Here is a 23,981-nt window from a genome sequence, read left to right on the forward strand (position 1 = left end):
TAGAAGTCTTGAGGCTTTCAAGGCATTTATTCCAGCGTTTCCAATTTAGGATCATTTTCTGCAGGTGCTCCCTATAATCTGTGTTGAGGTCCAGACTGACCAACCTACAATAGCAGGGAATGATTCACCAGGCAACCACTCAGAGATTTATTTTTAGTTTTGGCAAGAGCAGGAATAAGCAAGCATATACTTTGCAAGTTTATTTGAAAAGTTCTCTATTTGCTAAATATTTATTTTTTGGCCTAAACCAGCAATCCTTAGTATCTGGGACAATATTAAGAAAATTGCACTAGAACTGACTCCACTGAGGTTCACCTCATCTGCTTATTTCCATTTATTTTGTCAATATGTCACTGCTCGCTTTTAAAAATAAACTGCAAGTTTATTTTTTCAGTCACCCTATTTTTCCTCAACTTACTTTCTGATGCATCATCTTTATAAAGAAGATGAGAAAAATACCCACATTAAGAGTGCAAACTGCCTTTTAATAATCCAATGCCCAGAAATGCACTATTGTTACAACAGAGCAAGTATTGTCCAATACATAAGAAATGATTTCCACTTCAAGGGTTAAAAAAAACGATTCAGGTGCTCCATAAAATGCCAAGAGTTTTTTTCTGTATCAGCTTAATTCATTTACATGTGTACAGATTACTTAAGCTTTATTTGGTGCTCAGGCTGAGAAACAAGAGGACTATTTCCGTGCAACAGGCTGGTTATGGCCAAGAGGCCTTCTCCCTCCTCCTGGTACATGGGTGAGCACTAAGCTGCAGGTATTGCTGTCACAGAGGGTGAGGAAAGTGAGACGAGGCAGTCAGCCCCTTTTCTCATGGATCTAGTTTTTCAGTGGCTGCTATCATATTCATTGAAGCAAGGATTTGACTGAGCAGGAAGATAGAATTACGTCTCCTTCCCACAGCTCAAGGTCAGGATAAAGATGGAGGAGGGCTGTGAGGCATTTTACATGTGTTTATTGACTCCATATTCTGACCAAATTTCCAAGATGAAAGTATCATATGCAAGGATTAAGACATGGCTAATATTTAGTCACATATTAACCAGTATTGATACTGAATCTTAGCAGCAGCATGCCAGACTTCTCAAATAAAAACCAAATTGGAGATTTCTTACGCCTAGGTAAAGATTTGCAACTAACAAACCTGAGGCATTTCCAAAGAGCAAACAGAGGTTTACTGTAGAACAATGCAGCTTTGAGGTACAGAAGAGAGGAGGAAACTGTATTTTCACAAAAGTGAAAGGATTAAAAACACAGAAAAGCATCTACATGAGCTATATAAAACAATAGCCTGAATTCATTCTCCACCCTCTGGGTAGTTCTGAGGATTTGACCCTCACAGAACTCACACCAAACCAGATACAAGAGTTAAGAAATGCATCAGTGCAATTTCTAGTTACTTGTTCTTCCATTTTGGAGACACACATACAAAAACGTTTCTTTGGACCATAGAATACATAAATACAGGCAGACTGTTTCTGCCTGTGACAAACATGAACAGTTTGCCTTCCAAAGGTAGTATGACAACCCTGGCAGGAAAGCCATCCCTTTCTGCCTCCTTCCCCCTCACTCCCATCCTGGGTTAACCGTAACTGGAATACGGTTCTTCTTTATCCACCTCTGATTCCAGCTTTTAAACTTTCCTCCTTCTCTCTCACCCCCCTTTTTCCAAGAATAGGTTTGCTCCAATTGCTTCTTCTCAAGAGAAGTCTTTCAGATGCCCCTTGACTGAAGAGGCCTCCCATAAGAAAAGCACCTCTGAGGAGAAAGTTTAAAGAGCTCCCCTCACCCTGCCCCAGATCTTTGCTTGCTCAGCATGGAGTCAACAACATAAAAAGGCAGTCCAAATCCAGTACCTTGTAGTTTTACTAAATGAAATTTAAAAAGCAAGTATCTACAGTGGGTAAAAAAGAAAAAGCTTTCATGGAAATCGATTTGACGCTATAGTCCCTTTGTCCTTGGGTTCCAGAGTCTGAAGGAGTGAATGACCAGTGAGCACCTCAGCAGTTAGGTTGTCTTGAGTTTATTGCACGGGAGCTTTCAAGGCTCATTACATATTATTGTGCACATTGAACCATGGGGCACTTGCCCAGCATCTAGTGCATCATTTCAGTGATTGTCAGTGGCCGGTTTAATCCATATTTTCAACTGGAACTCAGTTCTTATTTCCTTTCCAGTCACTTTTTATTTTTAATTGACCACAAATGATTAGTTACAACCAAACAAAATCATAACTGCAAAATACTTGACTGTTAGGAAATAATCTTCAGTTCCTGCCATTATGTAGTATCTTGTATTCAGAAAAGGTCTAAAACCATTTTAACAATATAAAGTATATTGCAAATGCTTTTAAAATAAATAAGTCAGTTGTTGCTACATCACCTATTATCAAGAAATGTATAATTGCCAAGTATTTTTAACTAATTTTGCTCTGTAAGGCACGCACCACCAGTACAAATCTGGCTTATATTTACTCGTCCAAAAATCCAAGAGCACTTAGAGGGAGCAGATAACTGCTCAAGTGAAAGCAAATTATCTCACCATAATAAGAAATCTTGGGGCACTTAACCTTGCTTCAAAAGCCTTGGACGTGGTAAACAGTAAACACTTCCAGGGGTACCCAAGCCTATTTCCACATTAGAACTGCAACCCTGCTTGTGCTCTCCAGGGCTGGTCTCATCTCCCAGAACAATGTTTGCATCTTATCACACAAGTTCTTCATTGGAGCTTCATTATGCCAGTTATCACCAATTATGCAAAAATCATGTATCCCCTGGATAAATAGTGCGAATTGCTAGACAACATGGGCCTCCCTCTGAACATAACTATGAGGGACCAGTCTCTGAAACATCTGCTCAACAACACAGTAAGAAGAGGGAGAACACCAGCATGGTCCTGCCTTTTCCATGTGTAAATGTGATCTGATGTGGGACATGAGGGAATGCAAGAGCCTGCCCCTCACAATACCTCTCTTTTGACCCCCGTGGTGGGCGGAGGATGTGTTCGTGGCTAACGGCAGGACAGGCGCGCTTTCGGCACCGCCGGAGGTCCTCGGCCCTGAAATTAGATAAGAGCACTTTGTTGCGCCTCCTCGGCTTGAGAGCCAAAAGGAGCTGGGTCACAGGCCTCAGAAGTCAACACGTTGGCTCCTGGCAAGGGCTGCGGGAAGGTTCAGAGACCCCACCATCGGCCTTGGGATAGCACCTTTGAGTCCGCTCACCACAGTACAGGGAGTGGGGTGTTTATTTGTGGGCTTTTTTAAAGACAATCACATCGTCCCATCATCCGGGGGTTTGGTATTGGCGGTGCTCATGTAATACAACACGCGATTCCGTCGCCTGGCAGCGGTGCCGGGCTCCCCGCAGTGTCCGGGAGGCCGCTGCCACACGCCTACAGGTCACCAAGCATGGGTCCAAGCACAGCTGTGGGGCAGTCACTGACTCCGGCCACCCATCCAGTGGCAGCTCCTCGGCAATGTCCTCCTGGGCTACTCGGCCCCTTGGGCGGCATGGTTTGGTGCGCCGCCGCCGTCGAAGACCTCGGGGCTGTCGGCCAGCAGCGAGGTGCGCACCTTCCGCCGCTCCTTGAAGCGGCCCGAGTGCGACACTCGGAGGCTCCGCCGGCTGCCGACTCCCGTTCCCGCGGCATCGCCGCTGCCGAAAGGAGGGGGCTGCTCCTCCCGGCCGTCGGGGCTGGGGGGGTCGGTGGGGGTCTCGCTGGCGGCGGGGTGCGGAGGGGCTACCGCCGCTTCCTTGTGCTTCTTCTTACTGGTCAGCGATTTCCACCAGGGCCCCGCCGAGCTCTTCACGCCGGCCCGAGGAGCGGCGGTGGCCGCGGCGCTGTCCGCCATCTCGGGCTCCTGCGGGGAAGAAGAGCGCGAGGGCAGGTTGGCAGCTGGGCACACCGCCTCCCCACTCGGGCGGCGCCGGGACCCCTCTTGCCCAGCACCGGGGGGCGGGCAGCGCTGCCGGGGAGGTGTGCCCGGCGCCCGGGAGCGGCCAGCGGGGAGGGACGGGTCCTGCGCCGGCGGCCGGGCGGGCACGGGGGGGACGCTCTGCGCCCCGTCGAGCGGCTCGGAAGCGCCGCCCGCCTCCGTGCGCGGCTCGCACAGTCACAGGTAAATAAAGCCCCGGAGCTGAGCCGCGGGACCCACTCCCTGCACTCGCCACCCCCCTCTCCGAGGTCCGGTACCTTGGGGCTGCTGCGTCCCCGCGAGACGAGGCCGGGAGCCCGGGGCGTCCTGGAGCTCCCCTCTCTCCCTCCCTCCCCCTCTCCCCGCCCCCCAGCTCCCTGCGCAACAGGTACGGGAGGCGACACTGACCTGCGGCGCCCGCCCGGCGCTGCGGGAGCACCCTCCTGCCCCACGGGAAGCGCGGCCACTGCCGCCGCACGGCCCCGCGGTGCCCCGGCGCGGCGGGGAAGGAGGGCAGCGGGCGGCGGGGAGGGCGGCCGGGCGGCTGTGCGGGGCGGTGCGGAGCGGAGCGGCGGCAGGTGCCGGCCGGCCCCGCGGCTCGCCCCCGTGGGCGGAGCGGCGGCCCGGCCAGCCCCGGGGCCGGGCGGCTCCCGCTCACCTGCCCGGCTCCCGCGCGACGGGGTAGGAGGGGCCGGCCCCGAGCCCGCGGGGCTGCAGGGAGGAGGGTCGGTGTGCCCTGCAGTCGGACCCGGCGGAGGAGAGACAGGGGGAAGAGGAAGAGGAGGCGGAGCAGGAAGCCTCAGCGCAGGTGAAGCAGCGCCGTGAGATCCGGGACTGCCGAGGGTGGATGGATGCGCAGTTGCCAGCGTGCATGGCTGAAACAAAATATCACTGCTTTTTGTTTGTGCACGTGATACATGTGCGTGGGTGGGTATTTTATAGCCTTGAAGAAAATAGAATTGTGGTTAACTGCCCTTCTTTAAAAAACGAGTGGAGCTGCAGGTCACACTGACAGTTGTATTCAAACTGACTTAGCATTGGGACTTTGACTTTATGTGTGCTGATGGATATATGGCCATACAAACGACTTCACTTTTTTTATTTACCCAGAAAGAAGAAAAAAAGATTTGCTTGTGCCACACCATGTGTTACAAGTGATGATTTGTTCTTGGAGAACTATGCCATGTAATATGCATTTGATTCCTAACGCCCTTCCCATCAGCTACCCAGTCAGCCACTCAAAGATGCCTATGATGGTGTGGAAGAGTGTGCGAAAGCATCATATTTCAGCCTCATCTTCTTTTGCAGATCAACTTCTGCTACTTGCAGCTTCCCTGAATAGTCCATAAAGAAAAGAGGTATGGAAATTGGTGAATGCAGGCTACTGAGGCAGAGGAGCCTGGGGGATGCACTTATGTTACTCTGTAGATTGTCCTCTTCAAAGGCAAAGGCTTTTGGCTAGGGAAGCATACACACTTGACAGTACTCCAAACTATCATAGTAATTAAATTCAACACCAAAAAAATTCTTCTATGGAATGAAACACTAACTTCCAGTGATAAAATACAGCCTTTACATTCCCTCCTAACAAGTAAGCAACTAACATTTTCCAAGACAAAGCCTCAGGGCATCAGGCTCTCTTGGGCCAAGGGCAGCAGTAAACCATAGGGTCAAGTTTCTCCTGCTCTGCACTCCCTTGTATCTGTAGAGAAAGACAACCCCAGCATCTCTCTCCATCTTGTGTCCCAGGGAAGTGCCTGGGAAAAAGGGAAATAAAGGTAGTATTTTTAAATGCTCTTTTCACCAAAAAAAAAAAAAAAAAAAAAAAAAAAAAAAAAAAAAAAAATTTACTGGTTGTGTTTTACAGCTTTCACTCTGCAAATAGGCTACCATACACCTGACCTCTTAGCTCACAAAATGCCAAATTTACTTCAAATCAGTGTGGTTTTTTTTCAGTTAAACCCATTTCAAAGAGTCCTATAATGAGAGATTTTTCCTTTTTGACAGTGTACTGAAAGCAGAGTTTGCTGAAAAGAGAGAGGCAGTTTGGAAAGCTTTGTAAGAGACGTGGGAGTGGGAGGATGCTGCCTGCATGAGTATGTGGTGGTGCAGGAGGACAGCAAAACCTGCTCTGCTTTTGAAAGTCACAACATGCTGTTCCACAAGATTGTCACTAAGGTTAGTGTTTATACAAAAACAACTCTGACAGTGAGAATGTATGCTCTCTCCCTTTCTTGCTGCAAGTACTTGTATTCTTTCAGGATACATACATTTACAGTGTTTATTTAAACAGAAAAGTAAATAACCTATTTCAATGCATGGAAGTTGGACAGCACATTCATTTAATAAGAATGCTGCAGTTAAATTCTGTCCTGTCTTTGCAGGAGGCTGTGATAAAAAGCAGTGGGGTTTTGTAGTCCCAGCTGGGTTGTCTGTGCAGGATTCTAACAGATGCCCCAGTACACTGCAAAATAAAACACTAGGGCCCTTTTTTCACATTATAACATGCTCCTTTTTTGTACAGTTGGACCATATTGACATAAGATTCTTCATAATTCTGCAGGCTCTCCAAAATTCAGAAATATCCTGGTATTTTCGAGATATAGATTCTCAAAGACTGATTTTGATGTCAGCCCTCAAACTAATCTTATTTACAACCCCTAACTTACTGCAGTGAACAAAAAAAGAGTAGTGCTTGTTGCAGTTCCCACTGTCCTTTTTCCAAACTTTGCAGACCCTGCTGTGCTCAAGCTGAAACTGGGCTCTGGAAAGCTTGGATTGCCAAACCACACTCTCACCTAATTGTGTTGAGGGGACCCATCTCTACTAGCAGGACAAGAGAGGCACCATCCACTGCAGACATCAGCCTTCCCAAAACCATGGAACCCTTTGGTTTCCAAAACTCTGATATTAAATGCAGTTACAATTATACCAAGGGGACCCCCAGAAGCATAAAATGCCCTAGTGAATATTGCTGTCAGAGCTCTCATTTACCCTGAAACCCCAGACCATCCAGCCAATATACTGGATGTTTGAAATGCAGGTTTCTCAAATGCTAGCCTTAAGGCCAAGGACATGTTCAGGCCAACTGAAAAGAGCATATGGCACTGGCACCTATAGAGAGCAGAGCTCTGCCAAGGTGCATATTCCCAGTAATATTCAACATATTTGGTTCTTCAAGTTTCAATTAAACTTTTAACCCTGAAATACAACTGAGTAATTGACTCAGAAAAAAAAAAAGCAACACTAATACCTGCGGGCACAAGTTGGCCCTTTAGCATTCAGCAATGAAACTGGTTCTTGTAACTCCTAAGTCTCAGAGCCTAAATGTCATGTTAATTTAAACCTCTGTGGACTTCTGTGTACAGGAAAAGACCACACAAACAACTGTGTCCCATCTGTATCAAGCTGCCAATTCAGAAGAAGCCAGCAGTAACTTAATTTTTCATAGATTGAGATTTCCAAGTGCTAGCAGCTTCTCAAATCTTAGCTTTTACTATAATAACCACAGGAAGGACTCCAACCCTTTTATAATGGGCGAGACCATCTTCCCTGTTGAAACCAGGCTGCTGCTCAAGACTGTGGATCTACAGTATTCATTACCAGTCTATGTCTGCCCTGCCAAGAAAAAAAAAAATTAGAACTAGGGCATGGGTTTGAACCCTGCACTTGGTATATGTAGCTTATAGTGGTGACTCCCTGGCATAATTTCGAATTTGGGCCTCTGTCAGTCTTTGTGCACTGGTCAGGCATGGTTTCAAGGCAGTGAGAGCAAAGGATTATTCCCCTTAGGTGGAATGGATGAAACTACACAAGTTTGTCCCCTCCATAGCTTTGCACCCTCCAAACACTCAGTTCACAACCACTCCTCATGTAACAGTCTAGGACATGCATTGCATCATAGCCTCTGACTATGAAAGCAGCAGTTTGATGGGCTGAAACACAGCCCTTGCACAATTCTTGAATCAGTGCTTCTAGAAAAAAAAGCCTCTCAAAAGCCACAGGTGACACCGTGGGCCCCTGAGAGGACCTCATTTAAGTACAGTGTGATATGGATTGGGCATGACTGCCTTGACTCCATTTCATTGACTGGCACAGATATAATCTTAAGTTTTCTGATCTTACTTCCAACACTAAGGCAGACAATATCTTTATTTACACAGGCCCTAAGGTAGCTCTGTGAAGGGAACTAGTCTTGTAGCAGAATGCAAGCTGTTAGCTTAGTGCTGGTGCTCATCCTCATTCAATGGGAAGTTCAGCTGCCTGAATAAATCTGTCTCAGAACTCAACAGATTCTGAAACTTTACCTAAAATACTCATAACTATAAGGAAGGCCAAAACTTCATCAAAACAGACCATAAACACAGCTCCTCCAATTTTCAGTTCCCAGCCAGCCTCTGACACCAGCCCTATTCTTACATTTGTATGTCCAGCAGCATACTCAGTCTGATTCTTTTAATCCCAAACTCTTAACATTTGTCCTCTCTTTCACCCTTACAGTATCTGAAGATAAAACTAAGGTCCTATTCCTTCAGCAGATGAGAAATATGGATATATATGGTGACTATTGACATCATTACCCTTCCTAGCTCTGCAGGCCTTGCAAAAAAGTCCGTTCATCCAATATCCCTATTCTTAACCAGAGAATCCACAGATTGAATGATCATTAGTGATACCAGCATCCTGCAGTTTTCACAACTTTGGGAACCACTCAGTCCTTCAGGCTTTAGATTTCCAAGGTCTGTCCCTAATTCCTACTTTAATTGCAACCGTGACACTCATGTTTGTAACAACAAAAACCCCGCCATGAACAATAGCCCCTTATTGACATCATCCCTACTCCTAATACTGAGGGCTGTGCAGCTTGCAGTGACATTACTGGTTCCTCAATATTTGGATTCCTAACCTAACCCTGTTACCAGTGGATGTTATGGGTACCTACGGAGCCCAGTCTCCTGAAGTTCTTGGGCAGCAGCATGTGGTAATTAATATGGATTTTTTAATGCACATTGATCATCATATGTGCCCTACAGTGGAACAGAAATTTAGGTATCTACAAATATGGCTGGCAGCAATTTATGCTCTCCAAGATTTACAGTTCCAAACCCTAAATCTAACCCTACTCCTCATTCTAACATTCCTTTTAGTGGTAACAAATGCCTCATACTTTCAAGAAAAGAGAGAGTATTTTGGCTGGCACCTTGTCAGGCCCTGCAGTGAAAGTGACTTCCAGTGGCAACCTTGGTTTGTGCCACCCCCAAATCTGCTGTAAACTCAACCCAGACAGTTTCTCTACTTATAAGCAGCTGTTCATTTCTACTGTAGCTTACAAAGCACTGGCTCCATCTGACATAAACTTTCTTCCTAACTGCAGTCCTTAAAACATTCTGCAATAATCCATGGCCTTCAGGTGCTGAATGTCCAGTCCTGGCACTACCTGTAGCATCAGCACAACTATATTCAGAAAAACCATGCTTTTGGAGAAAGATAATGTAAAGTATGGCCCCCATGTAAGATGCACTGATGTCCTGCATCTGCAACCCCTAGAGCATTCAGCAATAATCTTAGTTCCCTAAGGTTCAGATTTCTGAACCTTAACCATTATCTTTAATCAAGGGATTAATCTCTACAGCTAAAGAACTTAAAGCGTATTGATGCTCTCACCCTTATCTCTGTCAGCCCTACAGTCTCTTCATTCCCTTTAGATAGCTGTAGGGATATCAATGTAATTCTGCTTTGAAGATCCAGTTAGATGGCATTCTTCTTGCCTAAGTGTTTGTGAATTACCTCCCTCCTCAAGAGTTTTTGTGCTTTCGGTCCCTGGTTATGGGTGGGGGGTCTATTTGCACTGGAATTTTCTTCCTCTCTTTTCTGCAGAACTTCACTCTGTACTTGCCAATAAAGAGATAAGAAGATGGCCAGACAGGTTCCTGCAGGGAGGTTGCAGAAGAGTTGGACTAGATAGCATTTAAAGGTCCCTTCCAACCCAAACTATTCTATGATTCTGTGATTCTATGATTCAGCCCAGCTATTTATTACTCCAGGTATTCCCAGCACCTCTCCAAGGTCTCTCTAAGATCAGAATTTAGCTCAATACCACACCTGCAATCCCTTCTCCCTCCTGTGTACTGCATTTGCCAGTAATGCACAGCTCAGGTCTGTCAAAAACCTTGTTTCAGAAGAGACCCCAGACCTGATACATTCCTTCCCAGGGTCTTAGGCCAAGTGCCCCTGCAGCACAGGCTCTGTCAATAAGACTCAAATATTGTATGAGCTTTGAGAATGCTAAGTGTGGGGGAAAGTGTAGTCTGACGTCTTCATTAGAAATAAAATGAATGTGGTTCCAATTCACCCAGATTTGTCCTCTGTTAGACCTGTTTTGAAGCTTAAACTGACCTCAGCTCGCAAAGCACAGAGCTGAGAACAAAGCTCTGTCTTTGTACTTTGTAACTTCATATTAAAAAAAAGGTTCCCTTACTATGCACTTTGTTTCTCTTTCCCCCCTCCCCCTCACAAACTCTTCTTCCTCAGTAACTTCTACATCCTTTGTCCAATTCCAGCAGTATTTGACAGCAGGAGAGAGATAATTAAGCCTCACAGCAACTGGTCTCTGGGTGGAGGAGCCCTGAATCAGTGTCTCATTTGAGGAAACCCTTTGACAGTTCCCTGTCCAGTGCCCCTTCAGGACATGTGTGCACACAGAGCATGCTGCCTGTCTCCAGCGTGGTGGTGTCAGAAAACAATTCCTGTGCTCAGTTCTCTGGAGGGCTCCAAATATTTAAACCTGACAGCAGTGAGTCTCACAAAGATGAGTATAAAGAGGAGATGTCAACTGTTCCACGGCGCTTTGGAAAGCCACCACCTTACAAATCATTAACATAACTTGATGTAATGTTTCACTGATTGTGGCTAAGAGACTTCTGCCTTATGCAAGGCAAGTTGTCTCACCCCAGTCACTGTGAGGGGGCACAGAGCATCACCCAGAACATAGGGATGGTTGAATGGCAGACAGGAATTGGGAGTGGGTGGCTGCAGGAGGGGCCTTGCTGTTTCACCAAAGGCCTTCTCCAGTAGCTGGAGGGGAACAAGGTTTCTGCTGAACACCTGGCTGCAGGCAGGATCCATTGCAGTCAGACACTGGTACCTCAGCTGCTCCCAGAGGTGCAGAACTGTGTTCTACTCGAGATGAAATGACCTAGCAGGGAAGTTACATGGGCTCACACACAGCCTCCTGGAGCATCTTCCAAAGGACTCTTACACTCTCTGCTAGTGCCTCATGTGAGATAACTCATCATACTCTTGCTGAATGCTTTGAAGCAAAGAGAAGGATTCGGTTTAATCCAGTCAGACCCATTTTTTTTCTGTGTACTGAAGTATAGGTTTCCATTAAAGGTAAATATGATTTTTCTACTGTTTCAGCAGTCAGTTTTGCAAAGGGAAGTCTCCTGCCTTTTTATTTCCTCAAATGGTGAATGTGAAACGGTCTGACCTCAGCTGTGCAGCTCAATCCCAGGTGCAGCAGTGATGGCCACGGCAAGTGCAACACAAGAGATGAAGCAGGCACAGCACAAGGTGGCACTAATGAGGTGTGGAGGGGACAGGGTCCTTTTACCTCCGTTCTCAATATGCCCCGAGGATGCTGGACGTCGGCTGATCAGTTAGCCAAGTGAAACATGAACAATTTAGTAGATATTTGTGTTTTAAGATGCAGAATCATACTCATTCTTCTGTCCAACAGATGAGAAACTTCTGCTCTCCAGATACGAAGCATGGGTGCTCCTAGGCACACTGCCTTGTACTGTCATCAAATCCTTAAGATGGGACATGTGTTGGAGACTCCAGATGGTGAGACAAGCTAAAGCTACCCGTGTGCTGCCTTAAAAAAACCCTCATAACTGAACTGACCAGAAAAAAATAAAGAAAATCATTGTGAGTCAAATGTCTATGTTCAAGGGTGTGGAAAAATACTCTGATGGCTTTGCTTCTCGGATATTGATTAGATTGATGCTGGGATTCATTGCTTGCTTGAAGTTTTGCACAGAGGTGGTTCAGGGTGGTCTCTGAAAATAAATGTGTGCATGGGCTTGGCTGTGGTAGTATGGGCAACCTAGTGCCAATCTGAAACTCTGACATGCATTAAAACTGTTCTAAATTTTTGAGCAGGAAAATTTCCAGCAATGTCAGAATGGTAATTAGCAATTGATTTTTGTTTGGCAGCTTGCCGTGTAGTCAGTGACAGACACCAAAACTCTTTTAACACATTTAATGGGATTTTTCCTTCCATTTACACTATCATAAATTACAAAGCATATTTCACTTCACAAAATAAAACCATTTCCAGATCATTTTTATGACAGTATTAAGTAGTACATAACCTACAACAAATAGTCCTGTACAAGGCAGGAGGATCTATGGAAGTATTGGGAACTCAGACTATTTAGCATTTGCTCTGAAATCTGGGTTAATCTATCTAGCCCTTAGTTATTTCTCTAGAAGACGACAAATTTACAGTCATACCCTCTACCTCTCTTCATTATCATAGTTACACATATTTTTCAATTTGAATAGAAACATGTGCTCCCTGAAATAATTCAGGAAACTGCATCATTGAGTTACCACACATATGATACAAATGATCAAGATGAGGGAGTATTAGATTTTTTTTTGTACTGAAAATTGTGTTTGGTAGTAAAGTATGTTGATTTTCTATGCTTGCAGAAACACGTCATGCTGAGAAACAGTTTTAACATTAGGAATAAGTTGCAGTTAGACTATGAACTCTGTAGGTCAATGTTTGTGAGGGGAGAAAAATATTAAAATTTGGTAATAATTAAATTTACCAGCTCCCACATGTCCTACACATTCTTTCTTTTTTTTTTTTTTTTTTAACAAACCATCAGGAAACACATTCAAGATAAATACCTACAATTTTAGCAGATTTACTGTACATTTATAAATAGAGAAACATGACAAAACATAACTCAATTTTTACAGAAAAACCAAATCCTTCATCATTCACCCAAGAAAGTGCTGACTTTCAACAAGGCCAGAAAATATCCAGTGTCCCAGCATCACGTAACTCATATATTACTGTAATCCAAGAAAAATCTGTCATGTGAAACTGATACTACCACCAGGACTTTTGAAAAATTCTCAAGACTGTATTTGACATGGGAGGAAAAAAAAAAGAGAAAACACTATATTTTTTGGGAAATAGTAAATGGCTAAAAGTGTACAATCTTAGGATGCTAGTGCCTAAATGCAAAGAAACCTAAGGAAAGCTGAAATATGCACAAGAAAGGTATTCTCCTTTAAAACACTTGCAATGGAAGAGGTATGTCAGGATAATACTGCATTAGTGGCAATTTTTTCAATATATCATAGCAAAAATGCAGGAAAGAATTACGTGAAAATAATCAATGCACCGCATTGATTTATAGTTTGCTAAAATAAAATGCCATTCTTTCAGCTAGGTAAAGTAAAAATATCTTTATAATATAGGTTCTGTTTCACAATTGACATATATAATTATGTCTCATGAAGAAGGAAATGTATAGGGTGTATACAAGTAACACTGATTAAGTACCTTTTTGCTTCTCTAGCCGTATTAAAATACGTTTTGTGTTTCTTAATAAGTTAACAATAAAATTGTTTGAAACTTCTCAAAACAAATATACATCTGAGGCAAGGCAAAAGATACAAGGTAAGAGGATTTTTTCTGACCTTCTTTTTCCCTTCTACAAAGAGGCATATGTCTATGAGACATAGGCTTTCCCTAAACATTTTGGCATCCATCTGCAACTTTGCAGAAATTGAAGTGCAGTCAAGGAACTCTTCCTTTCTGTTTAAAAAAATTTAAAGAAATGTTGCTTTTCCTTCAGACTAATTATCTTAAAACAAACGGCTTTGAAGATATGCCTCTCTGACTAGAAGAGAACATCTTCATTTTCTATTAAAATCTGCACAATTAACTTCTGGTACCGCATGTCATTCAGTGTAGCAAGGGTACTGTCCTCTGGAGGTCTCATTAAAGTAGGTCCAAACACTATTCCCAGGTTTTCAGCATTCATAAAATTCTCCTTTTCATGCAAGGTAACCCTAAAATAAAAAAAAAAAAAGAAAAAGGAAGTAATTAGTTGCTTGCTTCCCAGAAAAAAAGAATATCTGCATTTCTGTCTTTAGTCTTGCTTCACATCAAGCACTGATATGTAATGACATTTTTCAGCAACAATTTTTATTTTATATAATAACTGTTTCCACAACAAGTACGGTGCAGCTATGGAGGGGCTCTGATTTTTAGTGCCTTTAAACACCTCTCATGTGCCTCTTCAGTAATTTTTCCATGTGACTGTCCGTTAGGGTGTAAGAATTAGTGGAAATTTCTTCTTTAAAGGCATAATCATGATTGAAATGATGATGTATGGAACAGTCCTCTATGCTACAGTGACTGCAGTTCTCTGGCAGGTTGTGCTTGGTGTGTATCACATGGGGGGTGTGGTTGTGCTCCTCAAATACAGGCATGGATTTTCCTTAGACTACCAATGCTTCCAGCCTGCAGGAACCCCGCCCCTCACACGGATGTTCTGCCTTGCTGGCTGCCTCAGGCCAACCAGCAGCTGAGTGATTCCGACTACTTGTGACACTTTAGGAGTAGGCTGAATCCTGCACCTGCCTGGAGAGGTGACTTGCTTAAATCAGGCTGCTATAAATGAACAGAGGCACTTCAGGGAAGAGCCCAGGCTGTTTTGTTTGCCGACATACATCATATAATGTACATTCAAGAATAAATGGACTGCTTGTGGCTGGAGCAAACAAAGACCACCAAGGATTGGCCAAGCTGCAGGGAAGTCAGCCCTGACTGGAAGATCAGTCAGGCCTGCTGGAAAATGCAAGGTGTGCTCAAGGTTTCCCTCCAGGTAACACTGCTGGATCACATCAGTGTTGTCCCATTTGAGTGGCATATTGAGTTCAGTCCTGAGAGTGCTCTTACGCTGTAGTGCAGGACAGCCACAGTCCCTTGATCCATCATGGTACTTGATCAGTCAAGGACCAGACATTTGCTGTGATAAGTACAGCCTGGATGACGTTTCACATCTCCTTCACACGACTCCTCTGCCAGGGTGAAGCACATCTGGTTTTGGAGACAGCTCTCCTGGCAGCAGCTGAAACCTTCCCCAGCCATGGCAACTCCCAGCTGGGCATTGTGAGTGGATTCACTCATGCCATCAGGGGAGCACAAAGTGGCTGAAACCAGAAGTACTTTGGTCTTCCCTCGTTTGCAAGGTACTCATATGACTTGGTTTTGGTTCTACTGTCATCTCTCTGCAAAGAATGGCTCTGTCACAGAAAAATGCTGTTCCTCTTTGCTTTCAGGACAGAAGTCCATTTGTGCCCCTACTACAGATACCTCCTCATCTTCCAGCACAGATATATTAGCAGTGCTTTGCAAGGAGCAAAGACAAACCAAGGCTGCGAAGCTGAAGCCACCTCTGTGCAAGTGTATGTCTGACAGTCTGCTTTCCCTCTGTGGTTGTATGCAGCACAGATGTTCAACAGCTGTGCAAAGCTACACAGATCTTATTAGCACCTCTGTTCAGTAGTGTGGGGCTTGCTGCACAGCTGGGGTGAACACAGAGAATATTCAGAGCCTGACTGCAATGTCAGTGTGGATGGAGTTGTATGTATTTCACCACAGGGGGGACAGCTCATGCTATTGCGTTTCCTTCAATTTTGAGCAAAGTTATCAGAAAGGTAATTAATTGACTGAAAAACTCATTTTTCGTTGCTGATGTTGGCCTCTGCTAGATCTTCCTGTGCTTTTAACAACAACTCTGCAGTTTCTTTTTGACTGAGAAACAGCAGTGGGGTAGAGGCTGTGACCCTGCAGTCTTTCCATAGACTCCCTTATACTGGTCCAGGTTTTATTCATGCAGGAAGACTCCTAGGGGGTTGAAGCTGGAACTCTGTGTTTAACCTACAGAACAGCATAGTCTGAACCTTAATGATTCTTTCCTCTTTCACATTCAGATCTCTCCAAGAGATTCTCCAGAGGAACTGATGTGCATTTGATTTCCATGCAGGCACCAAAAGCTATGATTTGGGAATGGAGAGGAAACTCTTTGCATGATTGGCAAATATTTGAAAGAGAAAGCTTAATCAGTACCTTGGACTATTTTTGCCTCATCAGTAGGTCAGCTCAACAGCTGGACCAAAGCCTGGACTGCAGTACATGAGAAGAAGGAAGGCAAGTCCAAACATGTCTATTAAAATTTGCTGTCAGGACGTGAAAGTACTGATCCTGTGTGCAGGTCACTTGTCTACAGCCTCCACAGGCCTTCTTAAAAGCCAGCGTGAGTCATCATCAGTTGTCCATGTGTATGTACTGACACAGGTGGATATTTGCACATCTCATTTCTGCAGTCCAAAGAAGCTCCTGCATGCCCAGGTAATGTCTCATCAAGGGGAAAAATTACTCAGTTCTAATGACCTGAGCTGATTCAAAATGAGGAAAAGTTTTTGCATAATGAGAACCTAATAGAGCATGAAATGCACTTCATGCAAGTTCTCTGAGCAGCTTTATATGAACTGAGGTCTTTTTCTTTGTAGGTTGGCATTAATAGTGCAGAATAGTGCAGATGAAACCCAGAAAGTACTCCACATTTACAGCTGTGTTGCAAATAGTGGGACAACTAAGAAGAGATCAAGGATTTTCTGAATAAAACATCAGTAGCTTTATTCCTCCCTTATCCCCTTTTCTGTTGTTTCCAAGTACCAAAGTTTAACCAGAGACAAGGAAAATCTTGGGCAATATATCCATAAATGAAGGCTTTGAGATGACAGCACCAGTCTGTACTCAGCTTCAGTTTTTAAATACTTACAAAGAAGACCTCTTGAGGCATGTAAATACCCAAAGCAGCAAAGTAGAGTTAGCATGGTTTTGAAAAACAGTTTTGCTTGAAACAAGTGGAAGTTGGGCATCCTTTCTGGAGCAGTCCTTAATTTTCCAAGGTACCTAGCTGAAAACTTGGAAAACTTGGCAGTACACTCCTAAGTAACTTAGAAAAATTAAATTTAGGCAGTTTTGAAGATTTTGTAGGCCTTATGAAGCTTTATGAAGCCCCTCATGTATGTCTTATGCATGCATAAAGAAGTTTTGGAAAGCAAATGAGGCAGAGTGTGTTTAAAACCAAGAGAGATATAACTGGGACCTGTATTGCTTTTACTAGTCATAAAAAAATAGGCCCTGCTTGATTCTTGGTTTACTGTGATGTGAGCAAACAACTCACACAAGACAGCTCTTTCCTTTTAGGGTTATTGTTCACAAAGAGAAAACAGGAGGTGACTGGAGGCAGAAGCAAAGCATGGTCAGGTGCCTCACAGCAGCACCTTTAGCACATCTCTGAAGTACCCACCATTCAGTATTTTTCAGATATTATCTGCCTCAGAGAAGTGTGACAAATGTCAATTAACTCTTGAAAGGTTTGCAATAATATGCCAGCAAAAGGATCTATGCTATATGAGTGCACAGCTTATATGCACTTACACAAACAGCTTGTCTGCTTATCTGTAACATTACTGGTTTAGTGGCAGTGCCCTAATGGAAGCTTTATTAGTATTTTCTGTAATATTTCTCTTTCAAAGCAGAAAATTGTTAAGGTCTTCAAGAATTATCCTGCATGTCAATTAACTCACTTTTTGAGATGAATCATTAGGTATCTAAGTGTCTCGTAGTGAGCAGCAGGGAGTAACATCAACACTTCATGTATTGCTTCTAGTCGTTCATCAGGATTGGAGATTTCTGAAAAAACACCAAACAGGATTAATGTTAATAGGGCTTTCCATGTGTACACAGCAATAAATCAGGAAGATAACTTATTATTATGGAATCATTTACAAGCCATTGACTGTGCTTGGAGGGATAAATATTGCACTCATAAATGTGATGCTTATCAGCAACTTCTGCATCCTCAAAAAAAATAAAAGATCTTTCAAAAGAAATCAGCAACAAAGACCACCCAGGAGTTATCTCCATGGTCTGTAGCTCTATCTACAGGTCTGTATAGGTACAGTACCCAAGCTTTGTTAAATGCTTCATAATATTACTCTGCCCAGAACTGTCCCTTTAAAATATCACAAAAGATTACTTCCATTAGCCTTTGGAACTGGATGGGAGCGTGGATATATGACTTTAAAAGACTATGCTCGAATATGTAAGTTTAGCTAGAGATTGAAATGGCACGGAATTACTTCAACTGTATTTAAATATGTAGGTATCAGCGATACCTACACATACTGAGCACCAGTGCTCATTTAAAACTGTTTGGCAATCTCTCTAAAAATCTGAGCAGGATTTACAGTATTTTTTTATCTTGACATACAAAAAGACACTGAAACCACACTTTCTGATACTAGTTTGTTATTCTGAGACCATACATTTACTTTTATTTTTTTAACCTGCATGATATCCCATCTGATGAACAATCGGGCATAAGCTTCATGTGAATGAAGGACATGGTGGAGAAGGAATGAAGACAGCACCCATGTTTTTTCCAGCTTTTCTTCTGTGGTTTCCTTTAACATGGACAGCTTTACGAATGGGAAATGTAAATAAAGATTGGTACAAATGACTATGCAATACTTACTTGCTGCCTCTATGAACTTGGAATAGGTGTCATAGGTGATCACGGGAATTGGTAAGTCTCTGAAGTATAGCTTCAGTGCTCCAGCAATGATGTTTATGTCTGGATACATACTGGCAGAAATATCAGCCTTGTCACCATCTAGAAAAGGAGGAAGAAATCTGTTTAAAACCACCCTAATTTTGACTCAAGCAAGGCTAGACTTCTAAGTCAGATTTATTGTGTGAAACCTGACAAGAAAAAACAACCTGAAAGCATTTGGAAGGCTTAAACGAGAATATATTGCTACCAACTTTACAGTGTATCGATGAGGAATGGTAGTTTCTTGTTGTTTCAGTAAGCAATTTATTTGCTTACATCTTTTGGAGGGGCTGGTCATTACACCATCCATATCTGCAGTGTACCATCTCAAACATACTGTTTTAATGTTGGATGAAAAACCATGTTTATAATTTATTTATTGCATTTAGCCCATTTATTCACTGAAACTAGGATAGTAGTAACTTGTTCTGATGTCATATTTTCCATCTGTAGATTGGTGCATAGGAGTATGAACCATTTTTTTTCATTTCCACTTGGGGAAACAGAGGCATAGAGAAATAACATACATTTTCAATGACCCTCAGGAGAGCAGTAGGAAAAATCAAGAAACATCCAAATCTTGTACACATCTTGTACCAACATATCTACAGTGATTAGCTGGAATGAAAGCTGCCTTATTTTCTGGTGTCTTCTAATGTCTTAATATTTGACTTACTTATTTATAGCAAAGATCTGAATTTAAATAGGCATGCTAAGGCATTTAGCTTTACAATTTATTCTGAAATGTGCACCACAATTTTTTAAATTAATATGGATACTTGTAATGGATGAAATGCTAAACAGATGAATTATGCATCTAAAAAGGCATACATTTTGTTTGCCACATTATAACAGAGTTAGTCAGAACTCTATTACAGAGCACTTTAAAACACACGAGCTTAATGTTTACAAGTGTTGCTGGGAAGTCCTGGCTTGCAATGAGTGAAATTACAAGAACTAGCAGCAAGGCAGGATCACTATCATTTTTCAAGTTCAAATGACTACCTCTGTTCTGTACTACCTATTACTCTCATACCCACATTTTTCTCCAGATCAAGAAATTCTGCTGTTCTCCCCTCCTGGGACCTGTCTGTCTTGGTGGTCTTCCAGTGGAAAGACAGGTAGGACACAGGCCAAGTAGGGGGTGTGGCTGTCTGGATTTAACCCCCAGCTTTACCTCAGGCTTCTTGCAGATCAGTTATAACCCGTAGTCCCTATTTCCCACCATTCAACTAAGGGTACTACGCCTCCCTCAGGGCAGGTGGTGCAGGTGAGGACTATATGATGAGTGGGGCAATGCAAGGTTCTGCCGGCTTGAACAGCAGAGAGGGGTTTTCTGTGCAGGCACAAGCTTGGGCTGTTACCAGCAAGGTGCTGACATGTTGTAAAGCCATTGCCTTGCTTGTCTCACAGTAACAGTGCTTGTGGACATGCCCTGATACAGACAGATGAGTGGGGGTGCTTGAAACACAGCATCCAAGATGGAGATAAAGGCTTCACAGCACAGTAAAAGAGTTTATATTGATTGCAGACATTTTATACCAACCTATGGCATTAATCTTGCAGGGATACGTCCTGTCCAACGTATGCACATAATTCTCATTAAGACTAATAGCACTACATGTTCTCATCAAGAGGAGATTATATGCTTAACTGTTTAAAACAAACAGCCTTTCTTGATGCAGCTGAGCAGTCTGAATACATCCATCAGCATTTAATTTAATACAGCATCAATAAGCCCTAGGAGGATGTTTACACTGCCCCAATCTTTTGTTTAATCCACACATTCCGGGCACAGTAGCATTAGTCTTGTAAAGCTTTGTGTGGAGAGCTCTATTTAATTGATGGACACTGAGCACTCAAAATGCTCCACTGAAAACAGATACCTCCAAAGAGCCAGCAGCTGCCTCAGAACAGATATAGCAAATCACAAGCTTACATCTATTATCCAGGTCACCAGTACACTAAATGGAAGTGTTATTTATTTAGTACTTTTACAAAGCAGCCCAGCAAGCTTCCTTAAAGGGGCACTTCAGCTTGAGGTACTTCCAACTACAATGTACTTCAAACATACCTCTTATTTACATATTTGCTTACTGTAGGAAAAATTATGAATTCCTGAGTCAAAGATTTTACTCTTCTCTTCAGAGACAAATACACATCCACTGGAAATGCACTGAAGTGTATTTTAAAGTGAGCCTGACAATACATCTGTTGTAATATACCCTGCACATTTCTGCAGCAGATATGTAGGGGTTGGTGTATGTATGCATGGATGAACTACATGTGGTTTATATGGTACCTTCTGCATTATCACAATAATTTTTTTCACTCTTCAATACAAGAACTTTTTCAGATTGCAGTTGGTATTTTCAGTATCACTGCAGCGTCCATATGTTAATATAGCTTTTTTTTTTTAATATTTTGGATTACAAAGACATAGTCAATTTCAGCTTTACAAACCTAATTCTACCCAAACCCCATAATTTCTCTTCCTTTGTTAGTTTGACTCTAAATGTATTTTGTTGCATTTTGTTGAAATTTAAATATCTCAAGACAAATAAAGTTTTCATTCCTTTCCTTAAAGGTTTCAGCTGACTTTGGATGCCATAGAAATTTATCAGCAGTTCATTAAAGAATGAAATAGAATAAGTATTACATTCTTAAAGCCTCACCCCTGCCCTCTGAATACTGAATTAGATTTTATTTAAGTTCCTTTCTCCTAAATGTTTTGGTTTTATTGCACAACCTTTACCATGCTAACATGCTTCTTTTTGTTTTTTCTTGGATTTGGCATTTGTCAGGTTTTCAGCCACACTGGCAAAAGAGTGAGTAGGAATTAGAATGCCTCTAAGTACTCATGTAATATTTAACAGCACAATATTTTTAGCAAGTGTATTGTACCAGCCAGTTGTACAAACAAGTGGGGGGACAGAATGCGATGGTGACAATGGCAGCTCTGTGGATAAAATGTACAATGGTTGTTCTCTGGATGCCACAACGCCACAGCTCAACAATGCTGACAGAGAGCAACTGTCATTCTACAGCACCAACATTCACCAGATTAAATAAATCCACATTATTCCCCTCCTTCTCATTGCAAAAATCACTGAAATGGAACATTGTCAGTGCCTCAGAGAGCCTAATGCTAATTTACAGTAGGGGTATTTACACTGCTTTGGCTTTGGAAGGCAGTTTAAATCAGATGAGGACCAACTTCACCCTTTTTTAAAACCAACTATCACAGCTTCACTGAGCCCAAGTAATATTATGTGGGATGCTATTCTCTTCCTGACATGGAAACTTTTTTCTATTCCTGCTGTAATTCTTTGGAAGCACTAAGTGACTCTCTCTTTGTCAAGGCAGAATTAGTCAGAGGGAGGGCTGGCTTCTCTTCACTGCACCCCTTCAGCTGCACATGAGATCAGCAGGAGAGGTCCCCATGGCCAAGTCAGCTCCCACGCCTCCTCCCTGTATCCTACTGTCTTCTGGCCCCTGTGGCTTGACAAAGAGCTTGGGAACCAGAGCACTTGATGGCATCATTTGAAGGACACATTCAGTGCATTAAAATGGGAGGACTCCTTGCCTGTCTATTTTCAAACCCTTTCATTAAACTCTGCATTTCTGGAGGTGCTAAAGTGTCCTGGCATTTTAGCCAGGTGCCTGAGGACTGACTCAAAAACGATGGGCAGGGAGGGACCTCTGGAATGCCGAAGTGTCGTGTTCTGCAACTTCCATTCACAAAACTAGCAAATGCTTTTTATCCCTGCTCTTATGAGAAGGTTGTTTCAAAGCCTTGCTTTCAGATGGTAAAAAAATGGTCTTTAAATTGTTAAATGAAATTTATTCCTAGCCAGTGCACATCCTCCAGTAGTGTGCCAAGACTATCAATTAGATTAAAGAGTTCTCTTCTCTGATTCATACCCCTGCTCTCAGCATCACCTTTAACTATCCTCCCCCCACCAAAAAAAAAGTTAATTTTCTGTAATTTTAATTTTCCTGTAATTTAGGTTTTTTTTAAAAAAAGTAAATTTCCTGTAGTGAATGTGGAAATACGAATTCTGTGAAACCCTCACAAACTTCACTTTCTGGGCAGAAAATTAAATTTGAACAGAAAACTTGTAGGTGGTGTTGAAGACAAGACCTGCCACCTGGCACTCAGCTCCTTTCTCTCCCAGGTCTTTCACCTGGGACAGAGAACTGGGATACTCCTCACTCTTGACGTAGTTCACTCCATGCTGCTCTGGCTTCTAGTACTAGGAAGAGTTAATAGGGCAACAGAAAAGCAGTGTGTTCCTACCTATGGGGCTGGGATACAAAAGAGAGGGTGGCATCCCTCTCTCTGTAAGGATCTGACAGGGAAGCAAGCCCTGAGCTGTCAGGTTGGAAGTGTCTTGCCAATTCAAACTTCTGCCAGCCTTCGAGCTGCACAGCCCACACATCAGAACAAAAAAAACTATTTTCTTTTTCTTTAAATCTTTTCCTGCAAAAACTCTCAACTTCTCCTGCTTTTCCACCCCAGTCAAGAGAGAAAAAATTTTCAAAACTGGAAGGTTTTGAAAGTTGTCAACTTCTGGTCTCAGCAATACTTCAGTCCTCCAGTCCGTAACAGGATTATATTCATGCTTCTATTCATGCCTTTTTATTCATGGCAACACCCTCTCTTTCCTTTCTTAGTCCTTTCCCCTACTGAAACCATTAAAAAAATGAAGACAGATTTCTGTCAATTTCTGCCCAGTGGTCTTCCCCACAACCTTTGTACACAAACTCTGTTCTTGCTTTCTCTGCTTTCATGTTTATCCATGCTTTTTTACCTTTGGAAATCCAATACTGCTAGTCACCTTCCTCTTCCTATTTCTAGGTGCTGCTGCCTTTGTAAATCACACTTTCTTCCTTGCTGTGGGTCTAATTCAAGTGTGTATTGCCATCAGTTATGTTGGGAGTATACTTAATAAATAGGCAATAACCTGAAGTGGCTCCAGTGGTTCAAAGCATCTGCAAAGGAGCTACAGCTGCAGCAGTGTTGAAGTCATGCTCAGACATAAATTTAAATCTGCTTTCTTCCAACTCCTCCCTCTACAACCTGTGCCTCTCCTTCTGGGTTTCATCCAGGTTGTTACACTTAGAGGAGAATTAAGACACAGAACAATAGGGTTTTCCAGGCCAGATCTACCTGCAGGGAGCAGAATGAGACCTGTGAGGACTGTGAGCCTCCCAGTAGCATTGCTTCACGTGGCACATCTGCAACACTACTTTGCCATGATAGCAGTCATATCACCGTGCATCTCTCTGGCCCAAAGAATGGCTGACCTATGTGTGTATATGTGTATTT

The 23,981-nt window shown here is 43.0% G+C and overlaps 2 protein-coding genes and 1 long non-coding RNA gene across 4 annotated transcripts in view; 1 reads left to right on the plus strand and 2 right to left on the minus strand.

Moving 5' to 3' along the window:
- Window positions 1-464: 464 nt before the first annotated feature.
- On the minus strand, window positions 465-4,439 carry PRR15 (proline rich 15). Of its 2 annotated transcripts, none has more exons than XM_032108943.1 (2): window positions 4,338-4,439; window positions 465-3,875 (listed from the first exon to the last, which is right to left on the minus strand). In XM_032108943.1, exon 2 carries the CDS (start codon window positions 3,864-3,866, stop codon window positions 3,504-3,506), a length of 363 nt encoding a protein of 120 aa, XP_031964834.1. In that variant the 5' UTR covers window positions 3,867-3,875; window positions 4,338-4,439; the 3' UTR covers window positions 465-3,503. The 2 variants fall into 2 exon arrangements, with proteins under 2 accessions (XP_031964834.1, XP_031964843.1); XM_032108952.1 differs by lacking the exon at window positions 4,338-4,439 and adding an exon at window positions 4,208-4,282.
- Window positions 4,440-4,550: 111 nt separating this feature from the next.
- On the plus strand, window positions 4,551-12,888 carry LOC116443979. Its single transcript, XR_004240137.1, has 4 exons — window positions 4,551-4,737; window positions 5,040-5,287; window positions 5,937-6,107; window positions 11,668-12,888. It is a non-coding gene; the product is annotated as an uncharacterized LOC116443979 (long non-coding RNA).
- CHN2 (chimerin 2) overlaps window positions 12,178-23,981 on the minus strand; it is a 167,178-nt gene continuing 155,374 nt past the window's right edge. The window contains exons 11-13 of the mRNA XM_032108932.1: window positions 18,572-18,709; window positions 17,622-17,727; window positions 12,178-14,027 (exon numbers count right to left, since the gene is read on the minus strand). Coding sequence (XP_031964823.1) covers window positions 13,856-14,027; window positions 17,622-17,727; window positions 18,572-18,709 — 416 coding nt within the window. The 3' untranslated portion in view covers window positions 12,178-13,855. The remainder of the gene's footprint in view (window positions 14,028-17,621; window positions 17,728-18,571; window positions 18,710-23,981) is intronic.

Source organism: Corvus moneduloides, chromosome 1, assembly GCF_009650955.1.
Source record: "Corvus moneduloides isolate bCorMon1 chromosome 1, bCorMon1.pri, whole genome shotgun sequence".
NCBI classification, from domain to species: domain Eukaryota; kingdom Metazoa; phylum Chordata; class Aves; order Passeriformes; family Corvidae; genus Corvus; species Corvus moneduloides.